Consider the following 19,942-nt stretch of genomic DNA (forward strand, 5'->3'; position numbering starts at 1 on the left):
TCAAAAAAAAAAAAAAAAAAAAACCTTCTTTGCTAACTGTTTAAAATAAAATTCGAACAAATGTAAAACACTGCACTTCATCACTTTTCAAAAACACCTCAAGAAACTTTAAACGGCATGCTTTTATAACATTTTTGACTCTTTCCCCCCCCCGGCCCTTATTGTAAACAAAATCCCCCCAATAAACAATTGTAAAACTAAAAACTCTCTCTCTCTCTCTCTCCTCTCTCTCTCTCTCTCGCACTCGTTGGGCGTTCCGTTGCGGTGCGAGAGAGACGGTGCGACGACTGTCTAAAATCAGACCTCGCACTCACGGCACGGCTCGGTCGAGGCGCGAGCGAGCGAGACAGTGCGAGTGAGACAGTTTTTTATCATTCGATGGCTGCTGGGGCTGAGGAGGGGGTGGGGTGGGGAGGTGGTATTTTTGGGCTGGAAAACGATCCAGCGTTGCCAGTCGTCAGTCTCGAAGCAGACTGCCCTTGCCGCGACCGGCCCGGGCCCGCCGCCAGGCCCCTGGGCTCGGCAAGGCTGCAGGGCGGAATGGCGAGCCAAAGCCGCTGGCAGCAACTGGAAATCAATCACTGAATCTCCAAATTTTAACTAATTTTAAGTGACTCGCATGGTGGCTGCAGCCACGCGAGTCAGTGCAGCCTGATGGCCCGCAGAATTTCGCGGGAAAAGAGTCCCAGTCCCGTTCGCTGCGTCTGCGTCGTTCAGTGCGTCACGCCGGCCTTGGACGGGCCGAGCGGTCGTGTCTTATTGCCTTCTGCTCGGCAACAGTATGGCGGCGCGGTTCGCGCCAACGGCTGCCGCCTGTGCACTGTCAAGAACAATCCGGCGTCATTTAAGATTTTGCTGAGCTGCCACTTGCCACCTTTTGCCGGTCGGTGTAAATGCACCGCGAACACCGTAAACAGGGCGAAAAGCGTCCTGGAGGGCTCTTATTAGCAGTGTTGAACGGCTCCGCCTTTGCCTCCGCCTTGCCTCCGCCCTGCCTCCGCCTTGCCTCCGCCTTGCCTCCGCCTTGCCTCCGCCTTGCCTCCGCCTTGCCTCCGCCTTGCCTCCGCCTTTGCCTCCGCCTGCCTTTGCCTCCGCCTTGCCTCCGCCTTTTTCCCCCCTTTCCTTTGCCTCCGCCTTGCCTCCGCCTTGCCTCCCTTCCTCCGCCTTGCCTCCGCCTTGCCTCCGCCTTGCCTCCGCCTTGCCTCCGCCTTTGCCTCCGCCTTTGCCTCCGCCTTGCCTCCGCCTTGCCCCTGCCTTTGCCTCCGCCTTGCCTCCGCCTTGCCTCCGCCTTGCCTCCGCCTTGCCTCCGCCTTGCCTCCGCCTCCGCCTTGCCTTCCGCCTTGCCTCCGCCTTGCCTCCGCCTTGCCTCCGCCTTGCCTCCGCCCTGCCTCCGCCTTGCCTTCCGCCTTGCCTCCGCCTTGCCTCCGCCTTGCCTCCGCCTTGCCTCCGCCTTGCCTCCGCCTTGCCTCCGCCTTGCCTCCGCCTTGCCTCCGCCCGCCAGCACGGTTCTGATGGCGTCGGCGAGTACCGCCCACACGTGCACGTCGTGGTGCCGAGGCGGTCCGTTTTGGTTTCCCGATTCCCTTTTCCCGGAATGGCGTTTCGCCGACGCCGCGTCGCCGCGACGCCACCGCCGGGAAGATAAACTGCTTATCCGGTCCACGCGCCAGGCGGGGCCAGGCGGGGCCAGCCTCCCACCGCCTGCTCGATTTTCTCAGCTCTGGTTGAAGTTATAGAGAAAGTAAAAATACCGTCGTCGAGCTGAAGAATGGGCACAAAACGTTTGTTTAAGGGTAATTTCCGAGTTTTTGCCTCATTTCCGAAATATGGCGAGATAGAAAACAGCGTTCAAATTGTTCTTGAACAAATTTCGAATTTGTGGCCGCCCCAGTCGGCGCAACTTAAACCTGCGCATACCAGGCTGTTCCCCTGTTCCTCCCGAACAGTTTGACACCAGCCCGAGCCTTCTAGCTTAATTTGCGGGCACGCTAGAGCAAGTTTTGTATTTAGGCCCTTTTGTTCAATTACGGGAGTTGCCCAGCCGCGATCGAGTGGGACTCAACGGAATCGGGTTCTCCTAGGTCCAATGCATGGGTGGAAAGCCGCTTTCCCTTTGTCCTTTGCTTTTCCTCACTTCAGCTATTTTGAAGCACGAATCGACTACACTAGAGCGGCTGGAGCATGGCGAGGCGGGCGAGGCGCACAGTGGGCCAGAAGACCGGTGCGGCCGAAACTCCAGACGCGTTTTGAGCTCCAGAGTCGCTAAACCGGACTCAAATCGAACGTGTGACCCCACTAATGGGTTCCTCGTTCGGAGAGCAATCCATTGGTGGGGTGACACGTTCGATTTGAGTGGCATTTGGTGACTCTGGAGCTGAAAACGCGTCTGGAGTTTTGGCCGCCTCCACCGGTCTTCGCCCACTGTAAGGCGGGAGAAGCATGGAGTCGCGTTCCTGGAAACGGCGCGAAGTGCCCAAGTCCCTGCATTCGTCGCGCTGGAGTGCTGGAGCGCTGGAGAGGCTGCCGCGGCCGGAGCGTCTTCCTGGAGCCTGTCCGGATGCGCGGCGGCCCTCGCGGCGGCCAGCGCTCTGATTGGCGCGATCGGCAGTGCTCTGTAAGTGAAGCCGCCGCGCGCTGTATGGCGGGGAACGCGGAGGCTGCCTCGGGGGCGGCGCGGGAGCACTAGGGCAGAGCGGCGCGCGCGATCTTTTGCCCCCACTGCAGTGTACTGTATGGAACACCCGCAGGGAGCCGGGCCGCACCCACACCACTAGGAAGGTGAGGTACCACACTGTAATTAAGAGTGGAGCGACTGGGAAGGGCTATGGAGTGGCCGTGCGCGCCGCTCGCAAGATAGGCATTGCGTCCCGGCGCAGGTTCAAGTCCCGCCCGAGGCGGCTCCATTTTTCGCGCGCTGGGATAAGGCACTGCGGAGTGGCGCGCGGGGCGGCCGCGCATACATCATCAACCAAGTTTCTCATTGCGACATTGCGACCCTACTTCCGGCAGGCGAAGCTCGGAGAGGCTCCACCCTCGGCGCCGCCCCTTCGCGCAGCCATGCCCCAGGCCCTGCCCCACCCCGAGCGCCCTTTCTGCGGTCGTGCAAGACGGTTGTGTGAGCCGGAGCGCCACTATGCCTGATTTCATTTCCCCCGGCCCTGAAAGTTACGTAACACGTTCACCCCGACGAGGGCGGGGGCGCACAGTGGGCCATAAGACCGGTGGAGGCGGCCAAAACTCTTAGACGCGTTTTGAGCTCCAGAGTCGCTGAATGGGACTCGAACGGAACGTGTGACCCCACCAATGGATTGCTCCCGAACGACGAATCCATTGGTGGGGTCACACGTTCGGTTCGAGTCCCATTTAGCGACTCTGGAGCTCAAAACGCGTCTAGAGTTTTGGCCGCCTCCGCCGATCTTCTGGCCCACTGTGGGGCGGCAGCTGCGGCGGCCCTGCCAAGGCCCAGCTGTTGCGCGGCCATGGCGGCGCTCGCTGCACAGGTGTCTGCCGGTGACACGGAGCGTGAGTCGTTAACGCGATGAAGGCTCGCGGCCGAAAACCGGAACTTTTACACGTAAAGTGCGGAATTTTTTCATACCGGCCTTCTGCCTGGGAGGGACTCTTCATTGCGAGCCTGCAGACCACTTGGTCTTACAGGGCTCCCGGACTTTGCATTGGGCCCTGTAAGACTCTCCAGGAGACATCGGGACTCTCCAGAACACCCACACATGTCCGCCGCCAAGTCCGTCCTTTTCGCAGCGTATCAAATGGCAACACAAAGCGGCGGCGCCGGGCGGGGCGGGGCGGGGCGGGGTGACCACAACACTTCACCCGCACTGCGGAGCACTGCGTTGTCCGCGGGACTTTCTCCCTTCTGTACGAGGACCCGGGCCATGGCCGCGGCGGTCAGGGAAAAGTAAAAAGAAAATAATAATTCGGCGCCGCTGGTATTTGAACCCGGGGCGAATAAGGGACTCGGAAAGGGAGGCGCCAGCGATCCGTATCGGGCCGCGCCGAGAAGCAGCGAGCAGCAAGATTTCGGCGCCAAGGTCGACGAGGCCCCGATCAAAGGGGTGGACCGGTAGGAATTCCGCCGCGCGCGCCGGCCGATTGGTACGCCGGGCATCGCCTCTGCGCGCCCCCACCCCCGCCCCAAGTTCAAGTTCAAGAAGACCGGTGGAGGCGGCCAAAACTCTAGACGCGTTTTGAGCTCCAGAGTCGCTAAACAGGACTCGAACCGAACGTGTGACCCTGCCAATGGATTCCTCGTTCGGAGAGCAATCCATTGGTGGGGTCACACGTTCGGTTCGAGTCCCATTTAGTGACTCTGGAGCTCAAAGTGTTTTGGCCGCCGCGCCGGCCTTCTGGCCCACTGTGCGCCCCAAACCGTGCCGCCTGCGGTCGCTCCGTCTCTCTCGCACTCGCGGCGCGCTCCGCAGGGGCGCGAGAGAGACGGAGCCCGGCACTGCAGCGCCTGCGGCCTTGAACGCGACGAGGAAAATCTGGGCCGGCGACGGAGAGTGAAAACAGAAAACAGAGAGGGATGATCTCGGCGTTGTCATGCCTTGCACGGAGCGACCAGCAGCGACCAGCCGAGCCGGCGTGAAAGTCCCAGGCTAATTCACCGTTCAGAGAGGAGATACGTGAACGCGTTGCTGTCACCGCATGTGCGTGGCGCGGCGTGGCGGGGCGGGGCGGGGGGGCGGGGCGGGCGGGGCGGGGCGGGGCGGGGCGGGGCGGGGCGGGCGGGGCGGGGGGGGACGCCAACTAACCCTCTCTGATTCCCCAAGCGTGTCGCAGCGCGAGACTAGGGGGCTTGTGGTCGCTGGAGCTTGGCGGCCCGAGCCTCGCTGGAGCCTGACTGGAGCCTGACTGGAGTCCCGGCGGCACTGCGCGGCACCGCGGCGCTGGAGCGTGAGCGGCTGGAGCATGGCGAGGCGGGCGAGGCGCACAGTGGGCCAGAAGACCGGTGCGGCCGAAACTCCAGACGCGTTTTGAGCTCCAGAGTCGCTAAACCGGACTCAAATCGAACGTGTGACCCCACTAATGGGTTCCTCGTTCGGAGAGCAATCCATTGGTGGGGTGACACGTTCGATTTGAGTGGCATTTGGTGACTCTGGAGCTGAAAACGCGTCTGGAGTTTTGGCCGCCTCCACCGGTCTTCGCCCACTGTAAGGCGGGAGAAGCATGGAGTCGCGTTCCTGGAAACGGCGCGAAGTGCCCAAGTCCCTGCATTCGTCGCGCTGGAGTGCTGGAGCGCTGGAGAGGCTGCCGCGGCCGGAGCGTCTTCCTGGAGCCTGTCCGGATGCGCGGCGGCCCTCGCGGCGGCCAGCGCTCTGATTGGCGCGATCGGCAGTGCTCTGTAAGTGAAGCCGCCGCGCGCTGTATGGCGGGGAACGCGGAGGCTGCCTCGGGGGCGGCGCGGGAGCACTAGGGCAGAGCGGCGCGCGCGATCTTTTGCCCCCACTGCAGTGTACTGTATGGAACACCCGCAGGGAGCCGGGCCGCACCCACACCACTAGGAAGGTGAGGTACCACACTGTAATTAAGAGTGGAGCGACTGGGAAGGGCTATGGAGTGGCCGTGCGCGCCGCTCGCAAGATAGGCATTGCGTCCCGGCGCAGGTTCAAGTCCCGCCCGAGGCGGCTCCATTTTTCGCGCGCTGGGATAAGGCACTGCGGAGTGGCGCGCGGGGCGGCCGCGCATACATCATCAACCAAGTTTCTCATTGCGACCAGACATGGGCACGGTACTCTGAAATTGGTACCGCGGTACTTTACCGGTACTATCGATAAGCACGGTACCGCGGTACTTAACCGGTACTATGGAAATTTTCAGTACCGCGGTACTTTACCGGTACTTTCAAAAGTACCGACGGTACTTGACGCGGTACTTTAAAAAAAATAATTAGAAAATCGAAGATAAATTTCAGATCAAGTAAAAGTGCCGGAACGGCAACAGAAGTGTCCGCCACGCGAACGCCAACATTGCCATTTATTGGTCTCCAGTTCTTTCTGAGCGGCGACGAAGGGCATGTTTATTGCGCGTCATTCATAGCGCACCCCGGCGGCCGCCGGCAGGGCCGGTGACCTGCACAGGCCTGCTACCTGATTCCGAGGGTCTGTTTTGTCTCCCTGTCTCTCTCGCGCTCACGGGGCGTCACATGGGGGTGCGAGAGAGACAGGGCAACGAGGAGACCCTTTCGGAATCCGCACGTGGTGGCCATCGGCTCCCCGCACCACTCCTCCCCTCCCCCCTTCTCTGCACCGGCCCTTTCCGGGACCCCGAGGAGGACTGCGGGAACTCAAAGAAACAATAAAGACAGACGGACAAACAAGTATGCAGGCGAGATAGGACAAGGCCATTTTTCTCGCTCTTTTCTCTACTCTCCAAAGGGAAAAGGACCGACTCGGTACTGTGCGTTACTTTACTCGGGAATCGGTACCGCGGTACTTTACCGGTCCTTTTCGCGACATTGGTACCGCGGTACCGGTACTTTACCCAAAAAAGTACCGCGGTACTTTACTTTACTTTACCGCCCATGCCTGATTGCGACCCTACTTCCGGCAGGCGAAGCTCGGAGAGGCTCCACCCTCGGCGCCGCCCCTTCGCGCAGCCATGCCCCAGGCCCTGCCCCACCCCGAGCGCCCTTTCTGCGGTCGTGCAAGACGGTTGTGTGAGCCGGAGCGCCACTATGCCTGATTTCATTTCCCCCGGCCCTGAAAGTTACGTAACACGTTCACCCCGACGAGGGCGGGGGCGCACAGTGGGCCATAAGACCGGTGGAGGCGGCCAAAACTCTAGACGCGTTTTGAGCTCCAGAGTCGCTGAATGGGACTCGAACGGAACGTGTGACCCCACCAATGGATTGCTCCCGAACGACGAATCCATTGGTGGGGTCACACGTTCGGTTCGAGTCCCATTTAGCGACTCTGGAGCTCAAAACGCGTCTAGAGTTTTGGCCGCCTCCACCGGTCTTCTTGAACTTGAACTTGGGGCGGGGGTGGGGGCGCGCAGAGGCGATGCCCGGCGTACCAATCGGCCGGCGCGCGCGGCGGAATTCCTACCGGTCCACCCCTTTGATCGGGGCCTCGTCGACCTTGGCGCCGAAATCTTGCTGCTCGCTGCTTCTCGGCGCGGCCCGATACGGATCGCTGGCGCCTCCCTTTCCGAGTCCCTTATTCGCCCCGGGTTCAAATACCAGCGGCGCCGAATTATTATTTTCTTTTTACTTTTCCCTGACCGCCGCGGCCATGGCCCGGGTCCTCGTACAGAAGGGAGAAAGTCCCGCGGACAACGCAGTGCTCCGCAGTGCGGGTGAAGTGTTGTGGTCGCCCCGCCCCGCCCGGCGCCGCCGCTTTGTGTTGCCATTTGATACGCTGCGAAAAGGACGGACTTGGCGGCGGACATGTGTGGGTGTTCTGGAGAGTCCCGATGTCTCCTGGAGAGTCTTACAGGGCCCAATGCAAAGTCCGGGAGCCCTGTAAGACCAAGTGGTCTGCAGGCTCGCAATGAAGAGTCCCTCCCAGGCAGAAGGCCGGTATGAAAAAATTCCGCACTTTACGTGTAAAAGTTCCGGTTTTCGGCCGCGAGCCTTCATCGCGTTAACGACTCACGCTCCGTGTCACCGGCAGACACCTGTGCAGCGAGCGCCGCCATGGCCGCGCAACAGCTGGGCCTTGGCAGGGCCGCCGCAGCTGCCGCCCCACAGTGGGCCAGAAGATCGGCGGAGGCGGCCAAAACTCTAGACGCGTTTTGAGCTCCAGAGTCGCTAAACAGGACTCGAACCGAACGTGTGACCCTGCCAATGGATTCCTCGTTCGGAGAGCAATCCATTGGTGGGGTCACACGTTCGGTTCGAGTCCCATTTAGTGACTCTGGAGCTCAAAGTGTTTTGGCCGCCGCGCCGGCCTTCTGGCCCACTGTGCGCCCCAAACCGTGCCGCCTGCGGTCGCTCCGTCTCTCTCGCACTCGCGGCGCGCTCCGCAGGGGCGCGAGAGAGACGGAGCCCGGCACTGCAGCGCCTGCGGCCTTGAACGCGACGAGGAAAATCTGGGCCGGCGACGGAGAGTGAAAACAGAAAACAGAGAGGGATGATCTCGGCGTTGTCATGCCTTGCACGGAGCGACCAGCAGCGACCAGCCGAGCCGGCGTGAAAGTCCCAGGCTAATTCACCGTTCAGAGAGGAGATACGTGAACGCGTTGCTGTCACCGCATGTGCGTGGCGCGGCGTGGCGGGGCGGGGTGGGCGGGGCGGGGCGGGGGGGGGCGGGGCGGGGCGGGGCGGGGCGGGGCGGGGCGGGGCGGGGCGGGGCGGGGCGGGGCGGGGCGGGGCGGGGCGGGGGACGCCAACTAACCCTCTCTGATTCCCCAAGCGTGTCGCAGCGCGAGACTAGGGGGCTTGTGGTCGCTGGAGCTTGGCGGCCCGAGCCTCGCTGGAGCCTGACTGGAGCCTGACTGGAGTCCCGGCGGCACTGCGCGGCACCGCGGCGCTGGAGCGTGAGCGGCTGGAGCATGGCGAGCGGGCGAGGCGCACAGTGGGCCAGAAGACCGGTGCGGCCGAAACTCCAGACGCGTTTTGAGCTCCAGAGTCGCTAAACCGGACTCAAATCGAACGTGTGACCCCACTAATGGGTTCCTCGTTCGGAGAGCAATCCATTGGTGGGGTGACACGTTCGATTTGAGTGGCATTTGGTGACTCTGGAGCTGAAAACGCGTCTGGAGTTTTGGCCGCCTCCACCGGTCTTCGCCCACTGTAAGGCGGGAGAAGCATGGAGTCGCGTTCCTGGAAACGGCGCGAAGTGCCCAAGTCCCTGCATTCGTCGCGCTGGAGTGCTGGAGCGCTGGAGAGGCTGCCGCGGCCGGAGCGTCTTCCTGGAGCCTGTCCGGATGCGCGGCGGCCCTCGCGGCGGCCAGCGCTCTGATTGGCGCGATCGGCAGTGCTCTGTGAAGCCGCCGCGCGCTGTATGGCGATGTGGAGCGGTGGCCGGCCATGGCGGCGGTGCCGCGAGAAAGGGCGGCCGATTCACTTTCAAATTGGAGCCTCCATGTCCGATGGCGCGGACGCGCGCGGACGGGACGAGACAGGACTGCTTTGAGGCGCATCGCCTCGCGCTCGGCGTGGCTCAGCCTCGCATAGTGGGCCAGGAGACCGGTGGAGGCGGCCAAAACTCTAGACGCGTTTTGAGCTCCAGAGTCGCTAAATGGGACTCGAACCGAACGTGTGACCCCACCAATGCGGAGTGCTGCTGACTCGAACCGCTAAAGGCCTGTAACAGCGTTGATGATGATGATGGTCTCCGGCGTGGGCGGCTGGCTAGGCTGGCCGAGGCTGGCTAGGGACAGTGGGCCAGAAGCCGGTGGAGGCGGCCAAAACTCTAGACGCGTTTTGAGCTCCAGAGTCGCTAAATGGGACTCGAACCGAACGTGTGACTCCACCAATGGATTCCTCGTTCGAAGAGCAATCCATTGGAGGGGTCACCCGTTCGGTTCGAGGCCCCTAGCGCATCAAAACGCGCCCGGGGCCGGCCCACTGTGAAGTGGTGCCGCAGGCCGCATGCACGTGTCTTCGTGTCTCCGACTTGTTGTCGCGGGCATGCAGGCTGATTCCGAACGGGAGCCCCCGTCGCTCTGTCTCTATCGCACCCATACGGGCCGCCCACCCGTGCGAGAAAAAGAGGGAGAGAGAGAGAGAGAGAGGGGAGGTGTCTCAGGTCGGAAGAAGCCTGGCGAGGTTCACTTGCCTCCTCAGCCACCGCAGCAACACGGCTACCTGCGTGCGGAGGCGGAGGCCCTCGCCGGGACCCTCCCGGCGAGGACAAAAGAGGCTGGCTTTTAACTCCAGTTCAACTTCAAAATTTCAGCTTTTAAAAATATTTTTTCCCGTTGTTGCGTGGTAGACAGAGGCGCTCAAAATGAAGTATTTTCGTGCAAACGGGACGTTTCTGTGACCATTTTGAGGCACGACGGAGCTGGATGGCGTCGGAATTCCGGCACTCAACTTTGCACTCAAAATCGAGGTACGGATTTCAATCTTTTTTGTAATCCAACTGAAATTTTCTGTTCAGTCCATTTTTGAAATCAGACTGGACAAATTTTATGTCAATGCACTTGTTTAATACGCACTGCTCGGCGCTCATTACAAATGCGGTGCCAACTCGGGTGCCAATGAAAAGGGGGCGTGGCACTACCAGTTAGGCACAGTGGGCCAGAAGCCGGTGGAGGCGGCCAAAACTCTAGACGCGTTTGAGCTCCAGAGTCGCTAAATGGGACTCGAACCGAACGTGTGACCCCACCATTGGATTGCTCTTCGAACGAGGAGTCCATCGGTGGGGTCACATGTTCGTTTCCAGTCCTGCTGGAGTTAAAAACGCGTCGAGAGTTTTTGCCGCCTGCGCCGGTCTTCTGGCCCACTGTGCCGAGCCTCCCCGCTGCCTGCTTCATATTATCGGAGCCAGTTATTTGCTTCTCTGCGTTTGCTACCGACCTTTTTTTTCGGCGGGAGACCTCATTCGTGCAATTAAAAACAGCATTCTGCGAGGTTATTAAGTGAAGAATCATACTCTGCAAGTGCATTTTTCAATATGTTTTACCGTTGAGTGTGCGATTAGAACCCGAAATTACAAGTTTGAGGGAATAGAAGTCATTCAAGGAAATGTAAAATAGTTTGAACATCTTGAAATGTTACAAGTTGTCCGCGAAAGGGCCGCTCCGAAGTGGTGTTCGCTCTACAAATCGAAGAGCGTACATTGTACTGTATGCTGTAACTGGAGCATGCCTGCAAGCAAGCTCCAGCTAGCGCATGCCTGCCAAGCATGCACTTACTAGTGCATACTTGCCATGTAGACGCTAATTGAAGCATGCATCTAGTGCACAAGGGATAGGGAGTTGCCAGCATCAGGAAGCGTGTACCTGGCATGTATGCACTAGTAACGGATAGGCCCGTGGGGTGGAGGCGGCCGCAGGACTGACGAGCCAAAGCCGCTGGGACCAACCGCGGGAGTCAATCTCGGAATTTGAAGTGAAAACTCGCGTTGGCTACACGCGAGCCGCGGCGACTCCCGAGCGTCGCCGCGTCGAAGGCGATTGTCCAGCGACGGGTGTGTGCTTTCAGGGAGAGTCGAGAGTCGTTTTCGTCGCTCTTTCTCTCTCGCACTCATGCGGCGTCCATACAGGTGCAAGAGAGACAGAGCAGCCCCCGCGCCGCGCCGGGAACAGCGACTCATCTTTGACAGTGTAGGCCCCGGTGGCTGGTGAGATGTGAGAATTGGTGAGATGTCTCGCAGTGTCCTCGGTCGCAGCTACACATAAAGCACTCCGTCAGTTACAGCTTGGGCCGACGTGGCTCCAAGGATGTTGTATACAACATCCTTGCGTGGCTCGGCCGGGGCGGGGCAGGGCGGCGGCCGGCCGAGCCGAGGCCCGGAGTGTTTAGAAACACGCAGGCTGTTCTCCAAGCGGTTCCCTCCGCTCCGCGGCGCCGCTGACCCGGCCTTGCTTCGCTGCCGACTGCAGACTGATGCGATGCGCCCAAACAATCCGACACAATCAAACATCCTGTTGTAACGGTAAAATTTGGGAGAGAGACCTCCCCTCCTCGAATGTTATAGAAAACTTTCACAATACACTAAGGGTCGAAGGGTCTGGACGAGCGCGCACCTAGCTCAACAATCCGTCCAAGCGAAGCTGCGGCGGCTCTCTGGCGACTTGATTGGTCTCTCAGCCCCCCCCCCCCCCCTTTTGGAAAGAAGTGGGTTGTTTAGGTTTCTCGTGTAAGAAATTAGTTTTCAGTCCGGCCTTGTTTTGGAGCGGGCCGCCCGCAATAAACCGGGAACAGCCCCTCGTGCTGGCCCCGCTTGCTGGCCCGCTCGTCCGTCACAGCTACACATGAAGCTCACGGTCCCTTCAACAGCTTGACAGGAAGCTGCGAGTCCCCCCCCCCCCCAACCGCACCCACCTTACCCCGCGGTGCCTAGCCCTCCCCTACCCCACACCACCCACCCCCTGCCCGCCCCCGGGTGGGGCGGGGTGTGGTAGGGTGAGGCGGGGCAGGGCGGGGTGGGGCCAAATTCAAAAGGAGAAAAGGAGGGGAAAAACAGTGCTTTTTTTGTGCAGCTCACCCTCAGAAAGTATCGATACTGCAAAAAATCTGAAGGGATTCCCTCAGTCTTGAACCATTCAAACCACCCCAGCATATGTCTGAATGGCATCTATGGCGACGATAGTGGTGGAGGAGGAAAGGTTACTTTGAAAAGAAATGTGAACGGGCTGTGGCTTTCAGATCATACTCTTTTCCACATCGCACTGTGAATAAGGTATTTAGCAGACGATGCAGTAAGTAATCCATTTACCAGTTATGAACAGAATTACTTTTTTTCAAGCCGTACTGCACATAGTAATTTTTTCGTTGGATGCAGTATGGCCATACTGCAGTTAATTTTTGGGCATTTGCATGCAGTATGGAAATTTTCCGAGCCACACTGCACATAACGATTCGCTCGTTGGATGCAGTATAGCTGTACTGCAGTTAATTTTTAAACACTTCCGTGCTTGGCTCAGGGTTGCCAGACTTGTCGCCAAGTCGCCAATGTTGGCGATTTGGGATGGTCAGCTGGCGACAGATTTTCCCGCCAGGTCGCCAATTTGGGAGCCAAAACTGGGTTTTCACAGTTCCAAACCCAAGGGAAAGGCTAGTCGCATTTTCAAACTACGGTCGAAAGCGCGCGCTAGCCGCACTCTACCGCTCCCCAACACCCCGCGCCCCCCCACCCTACCCCTCCCCACCCCCCGCCACCCCCCACCACTGAGTTGGCGACCAGTTGGCGACTTGGCGCGCTCTGGTGGCGACTTGGAGCCCTAGTCTGGCATCCCTGGGGTGTGTGTGTGTGTTTGAGGTGGTTTTTCAATGTTTTGATTAGGGGCGCATCAACATGACGGATAGAGCTACTAGATTAATATTGATGGCGACAAACAAAAATGGGGCCCCACCTAAACCAGGTAAGAAATAGGCATCCTTTTTTTTTGCAGTGCTAACACTTGACGTTTTATTAGTTTTCCAAAGTGCACTGCAGTTGCAGTGTGTTTTAAATTTGTAAAATAACTCCTGTTTCAGTGATTTTTAGTAATGAAGTCATCAAGTTTCCCTTAAACATTGGATGTTAATAGTTTGTTAAAAAAAAAATCAACCTTTCTAACCCGTGTTTCCCCATGTAAACAAGAAATCCTAACCCAGTCACCCAAGGCCTCTATTTTTATTCTAAATTTTTAAATGACACTTGTTTTAGGTGGTGTTGAGGAGCTCTTCAGCACAATTACAACAGAGCGACAAGCTGAGGGGAAGAAGAAAGACTGTAAAATAGTTCTCTTTGAAAAAAAAATTGGTAGAAATCAGTTCATACTTTTGTAACATTGATTTTGATGCATTCAACTGCGCCAAGAGAGCAAGGCAGCAGCTTCCTCTATTAAAATGTAAGTAATTCTTCAAGTTCTATTTCTGCCCTCTTGCATGATTATCGTGAAATAAACTGACATACTTGATTTGGTTCATGCGCAATGCAGGTGATGACAATACACTTAAGAAATTAAGTTTACCAGCGGCACCCAAGAAAGCGCATCCCGAGTCTGGAGTATCTAACGATCATTCCTGGTCCAGCCTATCAAGTTCAAGATCTCCCAAAAAGGGAATGCTCCAGCACAATACTACAGGTAAATTGTAACATTTCAAATAGTTATATTTCATAGTAACTTTACAATAGTGTGGTTAAAGATAATGATTTCTGTCCCATTTTGAAGATCCTTCGTTGAAAGTTCAGAGCTGGTTGCGAGGAGTAAAGCAAGCTACTGAGAAGCAATACGGATCGCTGCAGCACAGCACTCCTGCTATTCCAGCCCTGCCATCACAACTCATTGAAACAGAACAAAGTAAGTTTGGTATGTATGTTGACATTGAAAATAAGAATGATTTTTGTTAACTCTCTCCATATTTTTTTCACTGGTCAGCTACTAATCAGGAACACCTTCAGAAAGCACAGTGACTAGATGTACATGTAGAACAAACTCTGCGTTGATTCTGGAGGTGTTCCTGATTAGTAGCGGCTCCAGAACATTTTTAAAAAGAACTGGACTTACGCTACTTTGTCCGACCTCTAGCAAATAAATTGGATAGATTTTTATAAATGTTATTTCTTTTTTGTTTTCCTTAAGGTGTCAAGGGCAGTTTTACTTCAGTCCCGCATTGCGTTTGCCTGAAACTCAGGTTTTGGCCCAAGGAGAAGAGAGGTCTCTTGCTGGGGAACATGATGGGACGTCACAGACCATTATTCCCTCTGCTTCAGTACCAAATGTTTCTCTACATGACAAGAATCCCACTGGTTTGTACTGCAACTCCTTTCATAAGGTGGTCCTACAATCAAGTCATCAAACTCATCGCTGACCATATTTTCATTTCACGCTCAAGTTCCATGTTGTTTGTAGGCAAGGTGGTCGGCCTCTAGTTGGCCTGGTTGGCCTGGCTTATCGCTGTAATCAGAATGTTATTAAGTCTTCTAGAGAAAATAATTCTACATGCCCTGATAGGCTTTATGGGTCTTTTCATTTACCACACTCATGATGATATAGCAAAAATGAATTTATTACATTAAGTAATTTTTATAAGGAAATTCTATTTTTGCTACATAATGAGTGTGGCCATAAAAAGACTGAAAAGAGTTTCAGGGCATGTTTTCACAACAAGATTGAATAACATTTTAATCACAGAAAGCAACCACTTGGCCAAACAGTCCTCACTAATGAAACACACAATACGATACGAGTGTGAAGTTGATAATCGATGAGTTTCATGAGTTCATAAGAGCTCGTAGACTATTCTTGCGATAATGCTTGGTTTTGTTCTCCCGCAGACTCATCTGGGTTAGGATTTCCTTTGGAAAGTCTTGCCAGAAGATGATGATTCTAGCAATTTTGACATTGATAGTCTGAATGGTCTTTGTTCCCACAATGTTCCTACTACCAAATCCACATATGATAAGAGTAAGTACAAATGTGTACTGCCTACATTAACTTATCCATGACCTGCTGCAAATACATGAGATAATTTATGTTTATTTTTGTGTGTTGTTTCTAAAGGTGTTAGGGGCAGATTTATTTAAGTACCATTGCCTTTGCCAAAAACTCAGGTTTTGGCTCAAGGAAGAGAGGTCCATTGCTGCTGCAGAACGATGATGGAACTTCACAGACCATGCCCTCTGATTCAGGGCTAAATGTTCCTCTGCATGCCAAGAACTCTATTGGTTTGTAATGCAACTCCTTTCATAGTATTTTTAGAAGTAAAACAATTAGTAATGCCATTTTATAGCCTGTCTCTTTTTCTGTGCTACCCAGATCAAAAATTTCTGAGGCAAATCCTTATCTTAACTAGGCTCAGTATAACTTTGATATTGTTACCAGAATTGGTACTTTTCATTGTACCAATGCGGACTACCCACAATCTGTCAGCTTCAAGGAGTTATATTTTAGTATTTCTAAAACTAAACAGATTTGATGCAGCTATCAATATTGCTTTACTAGTACACACCATTTAGTATCAGTTTTATTATCAGGATGTTAATTTCTAATCCACTTACTATAATACTAAATACTGAACTGGGCAGCACATGTTGAAAGAAGGTAATAAATGAAGAGATTTGTTCAATAAAATGTTGTAGAGAGTCCATCCCAGAGAGAACCCTTCCTGCATAAGTCCTTTTGGAGTAGTGAAATCTTTCTTACATTTCAAATGTTTGAATTCTGATGAGATTTTACTTAAAATATCACATAATTTTCAAGTTTATAATCTGATGAGATAAAGCCATTTTTATGCACTGCTTGATGACTCAAGAGGTAGTAACTGCAAACAATTTTGCCCTGATTAGATTTATAATAATTTTTTTGAATTTTATTCTTTTACAGATATTGTGCCATTGGTTTGGCTGAAAAAGATGTTGAACAAGAGGACTCTGATGTAGATGATGACTTGTAAAAATTAAGTATAAAATATAAATAATTTGGTACTAGGGACTAAGGATTAATTAATTTTAACTACACCCTGAAGCCACCTTCTCTCAGTATATCAGCAAGGGGTTGAAGAAGTGATTTTATAACAGGAATACACCAGCGACCCATAAGTCGTCGTCTGTTAGTAATAGATAAATTAACATCCGTATAATGTTCTTCAAACCCAAAGATTGACTCTTCTTCTGTGATGTACATGTAGCCATCTTGGTCATCCTCAGTTATAGGCAATTTCATTTCCCCTTTCCCCTTTCTCCACCTCTCCCTCAGCTCAGAGTGGAACAGATCCGAAATACTGCTGTACCAGCTTTGATCTTGAAAAGGTTTTACTATTGAAATAAAATGTGACAACAATTGATCAACACTCTTTTTATTATTCTACTTTCCATATCAAAATATTTCAAGTATACGATCTGACACAATGTAATCAGTCTTCAATTTTCATTAAAATTGCTGCAATTAATCATAATACCTGACAGCATTTTTGAAGTGTCTCAAATGATGGTTTATAAAGATTTTTTAAAACAAGAGGCTGCATTTTCAATATACTCTATAATTTTGTCTTTGGCCTTAATGGTACCAACTCTATTATTTTATGTGCTTCATTATGTGTCGGACTCAAACAGTTACTCTTTCTGTTCCAGACCCTTCTTCCTCAGGTCACCTCTTTTTTGAATATCATTGAATTCTACAATATCTTACCAAATCAGCAAAAGAAAAGGGTCATCAGTTTTACTGGCTCTTTGAAAATACCTCCTCTATGGAATTACAAACCAAAGAACAAATATCGAGGTACATATTAATGCTTCTATGTGGGGTCAACATTATCTATGTTTTATACTTCATCGATCTCATTTGACTCATCCCATTATTCCACTGACCAAACTAAACAAATGAATGTTTAAATATCTGCTACTTAGCCTTTGTTTTTCTTTTCTCCACCTACTGTAGGGTTTTGCAGTGCTCACCTGTAGTCCGGTGTGCTTCTCAATATGTAGGTATGAAAAGAAGGCGGCTTTTTTGGGGAAATTTCCCACCACAAAGCATTGCAGAAAGCTACAGTGACGGCATAGACCTACAGTATTTCCTAAAGCCGTATAGAGAAGCAACTATTCATCACTTGCCTACTATAACAACAAACTCCCATTCTCAGAGAAGTGGTAGGATACTTAAGTGGTCATGTAAGCTTGAAACCGATTAACTATTAAACTAATGTTTTCCTATCTTTACATTAACAGGGAAACAACAATGTCTTCCAGTAACAGAGGAGGGCATTCCGTCACATCTGTATATTACAGAACAAGAAGAGTTGTTTGGTTTTCCTCCACATTACACTGACGGACCTAATCTTTCTGTAACAGATAGAAGGAAGCTTCTTGGAAAATCTTGGTGTGTACCGGTAATTATGGATCTCCTACATTTTTTATGTTCTATATTCAAGACCAAACTTCAGCAAAGGGTACACACAAGTGCAACCTAATAAGTATGTTCTAAAATGTATTAGGTTCTTTGATTTTGTCTGTTTATTATAATCAACCGAAAGTACCATATTTTTTATTATTTAAGTACCTCACGCCCCCTTTTCAAAGAAGCAGTGAAGTTACAACAATTTAAAAAAAGGAAGGCACAAATGTCTGCAAATGAAAAGTGACCTGTAAAGTAATAAAAACCATTAAGAGTGCGATAAACTGTTCAGGTATTATTTTCAGTAATTTGACTTAAATCTTACATCTGTCAATTTGTCGGCAATATGGATTGACCTTCTGATAAGGCTCGTGCACAATCACAGAGTGGACTTTCGCTTCTTTCTGAAAGCAGAGCGAGGGAAAAGGGAAAGCTTACTTAATTGTTGGTGTGACAGTGAACAGATTTTTTCGCCTGCACTATGTGGGTTAACTTATACAATGCGACTGTTGCGGTTTGATGTGTTTTGTGACTCAGACGGAGGCAACAAGGGACAACCACAAATAAAAAGCTACACATTTTATGGAAGTGGAATTTTTTTAAAGAAACAATGAGCTGTCCCTTATATCACAGATTCATCATAAAATGAATGCTAAGGAACATTTAAAAAACACTTTAGGTAGGTTCCTTTGTATAAATACACAATAATTAGGTAAGTTGATTTTTTTGATGAAACAATACACAATAATTAGGTAAGTTGATTTTTTTGATGAAACTTGTCTACAGCTTATAACAACCTACAGCACAACCAGTGGTATTTTAAAGGAACTTAACATATATAAATCAATATATATTTGTCAGTCAAATTTGTGCATAAGCACCTTAATCTAAGAAAAACTTTTCAGTCAAAGAGGAACTTTTAACATTAAAAGTAAAATCACAATTAAGATATTGTAGTGTCAGAATGCACTTATTACCTTAAGCACTTGCTGCATTTTGTCCAGTACACTACAAATGGATAGTGCCTTGGCTCGCCCAGTTGCAAGAAAGTGTGCCTCCCAATTTTCTTGAGTGTGTGGCCCTGTGCGACGAGCTCAGCACTCTCTGCTCGGGTGTTCACAAGTTGCAATCCTTGCATTTTGATTGACGGTATTGCCTTTCTCGTTCCCACTCCTTGCAGCTCTGCAGATACCGGGGTCATGAACTGTAAAGGATACGTCATTGTAATTAAGCAGCAAGGGCACCAAGTAGAGTACATTGAGTCTTTTATTGTTCTTACGGATGCCCACTGGTAGATCTTGTTATCATCTTTGCATGCAACATAGGGTCGGGTTGCCTGCTCATCGGTGGCGCACGGGTAGCCACTTTTGACGTAGGCAGTCATGGCCCAGCCGTGTAAATCTTTACAGCGGAAGTGCGAAACTTGCACGGGTATGAGGGGAACGCCTCTAGAAGCAAGGGAGTCCAAGATCTAGAAAAGAAATGTGAACACTGACCCCTGACAGCCTATTGCGTCACAACAACAAGCAAGTAAAGCACAATTACCAGCAAGTTTTCTTCCTCCTTATCTTCATTCGTGCAGCCGCACCAAAGGCTCCCAGCTTTCGGCCTGTCTTGGTTTTGTGTCATTTCAATAGGGCAAGTAATTTGATTTAGAGCGGACGAAAGAGACGAATGTACACAAACAAAACAGCAGACAGCAGAAGCAGTAAACAACGGCGGCCAATGGGTACGCTCCTAACCTACACGCGCCGCGGTCAAACCTGGTCAGACACAAGTCACACCAAGGTTAAACAAGGTAAATGTTGAACCGATTATTCCGTTGTTGACCGATATATGCTGTATCCTTCGTTTTTTGTATGATATGGACGAAAGAGGAGTGACATATTTTCGATTAACAACGAATCTCGTGCACCGAACCCTGGCTGAGTGGGACACGTTGCTGCTGCCAGTTGCCACTATCATCAAAGCCCGAGAGTTGCTTTTTCACGATTTTATAATATTTAATGTTATTTGTGGCTTAGGTCGTGTGTCCTCCGGAACGTGAACTGTCGAGCTGTGATTGGAATACACGAAAGTACCAGGGCTCTCGGAATCATTCAGCATAATCGCACCCAGCCAGCTTTGTTCATCCTTGGAGTCTGCCTTGGATCTTGTTTCTTTAGGTAAGAGAGCTGTGAGCGTATTAGGATTATCTTCATTACAGGCTTGGCTCAGGGCATTCAGAATTCTAAAGTCTGTGTAATTTTAACGTGTTCTCAGCCTCGAATCCAAGCTTCTTTCACCAGCCTTGACCATTCTAACCTTGCTCTTGGCCTTTCCATGAAACAGGTGCTAAATGCACTTGTTACTGACATTATTTAACCTTGGCCTCAGGAACTATGCCGTTGCTTGTGTTTGTGACTGCGTGGGATCGTAGAGGAGGTACCTATGTTATGGGCGACACGATTCAGGATGTGATCAAAGCAGCTCAGGAAGCATTGAAAGTCAC

The 19,942-nt window shown here is 52.3% G+C and overlaps 3 protein-coding genes across 3 annotated transcripts; 2 read left to right on the plus strand and 1 right to left on the minus strand.

The window, feature by feature from the left end:
- Nucleotides 1-12,929: 12,929 nt before the first annotated feature.
- On the plus strand, nt 12,930-15,252 carry LOC117650692. The gene is made up of 8 exons (XM_034394271.1): nt 12,930-12,996; nt 13,112-13,156; nt 13,284-13,349; nt 13,558-13,704; nt 13,792-13,920; nt 14,203-14,369; nt 14,898-15,027; nt 15,124-15,252. The coding sequence occupies exons 1-7, from the start codon at nt 12,930-12,932 to the stop codon at nt 14,910-14,912; spliced, it is 636 nt and encodes a 211-aa protein (XP_034250162.1). The 3' UTR covers nt 14,913-15,027; nt 15,124-15,252.
- A 1,475-nt stretch (nt 15,253-16,727) lies between these two features.
- On the plus strand, nt 16,728-17,560 carry LOC117650693 (DNA (cytosine-5)-methyltransferase 3C-like). The gene is made up of 4 exons (XM_034394273.1): nt 16,728-16,839; nt 16,999-17,207; nt 17,286-17,446; nt 17,552-17,560. The coding sequence occupies exons 1-4, from the start codon at nt 16,808-16,810 to the stop codon at nt 17,558-17,560; spliced, it is 411 nt and encodes a 136-aa protein (XP_034250164.1). The 5' UTR covers nt 16,728-16,807.
- A 773-nt stretch (nt 17,561-18,333) lies between these two features.
- LOC117650694 lies at nt 18,334-19,270 on the minus strand. The gene is made up of 4 exons (XM_034394274.1): nt 18,997-19,270; nt 18,731-18,922; nt 18,429-18,655; nt 18,334-18,367 (listed from the first exon to the last, which is right to left on the minus strand). Exons 1-4 carry the CDS (start codon nt 19,078-19,080, stop codon nt 18,334-18,336), a joined length of 537 nt encoding a protein of 178 aa, XP_034250165.1. The 5' UTR covers nt 19,081-19,270.
- Nucleotides 19,271-19,942: the final 672 nt, after the last annotated feature.

The sequence above is a fragment of the Thrips palmi genome, unplaced genomic scaffold (genome assembly GCF_012932325.1).
Source record: "Thrips palmi isolate BJ-2018 unplaced genomic scaffold, TpBJ-2018v1 HiC_scaffold_5, whole genome shotgun sequence".
NCBI classification, from domain to species: domain Eukaryota; kingdom Metazoa; phylum Arthropoda; class Insecta; order Thysanoptera; family Thripidae; genus Thrips; species Thrips palmi.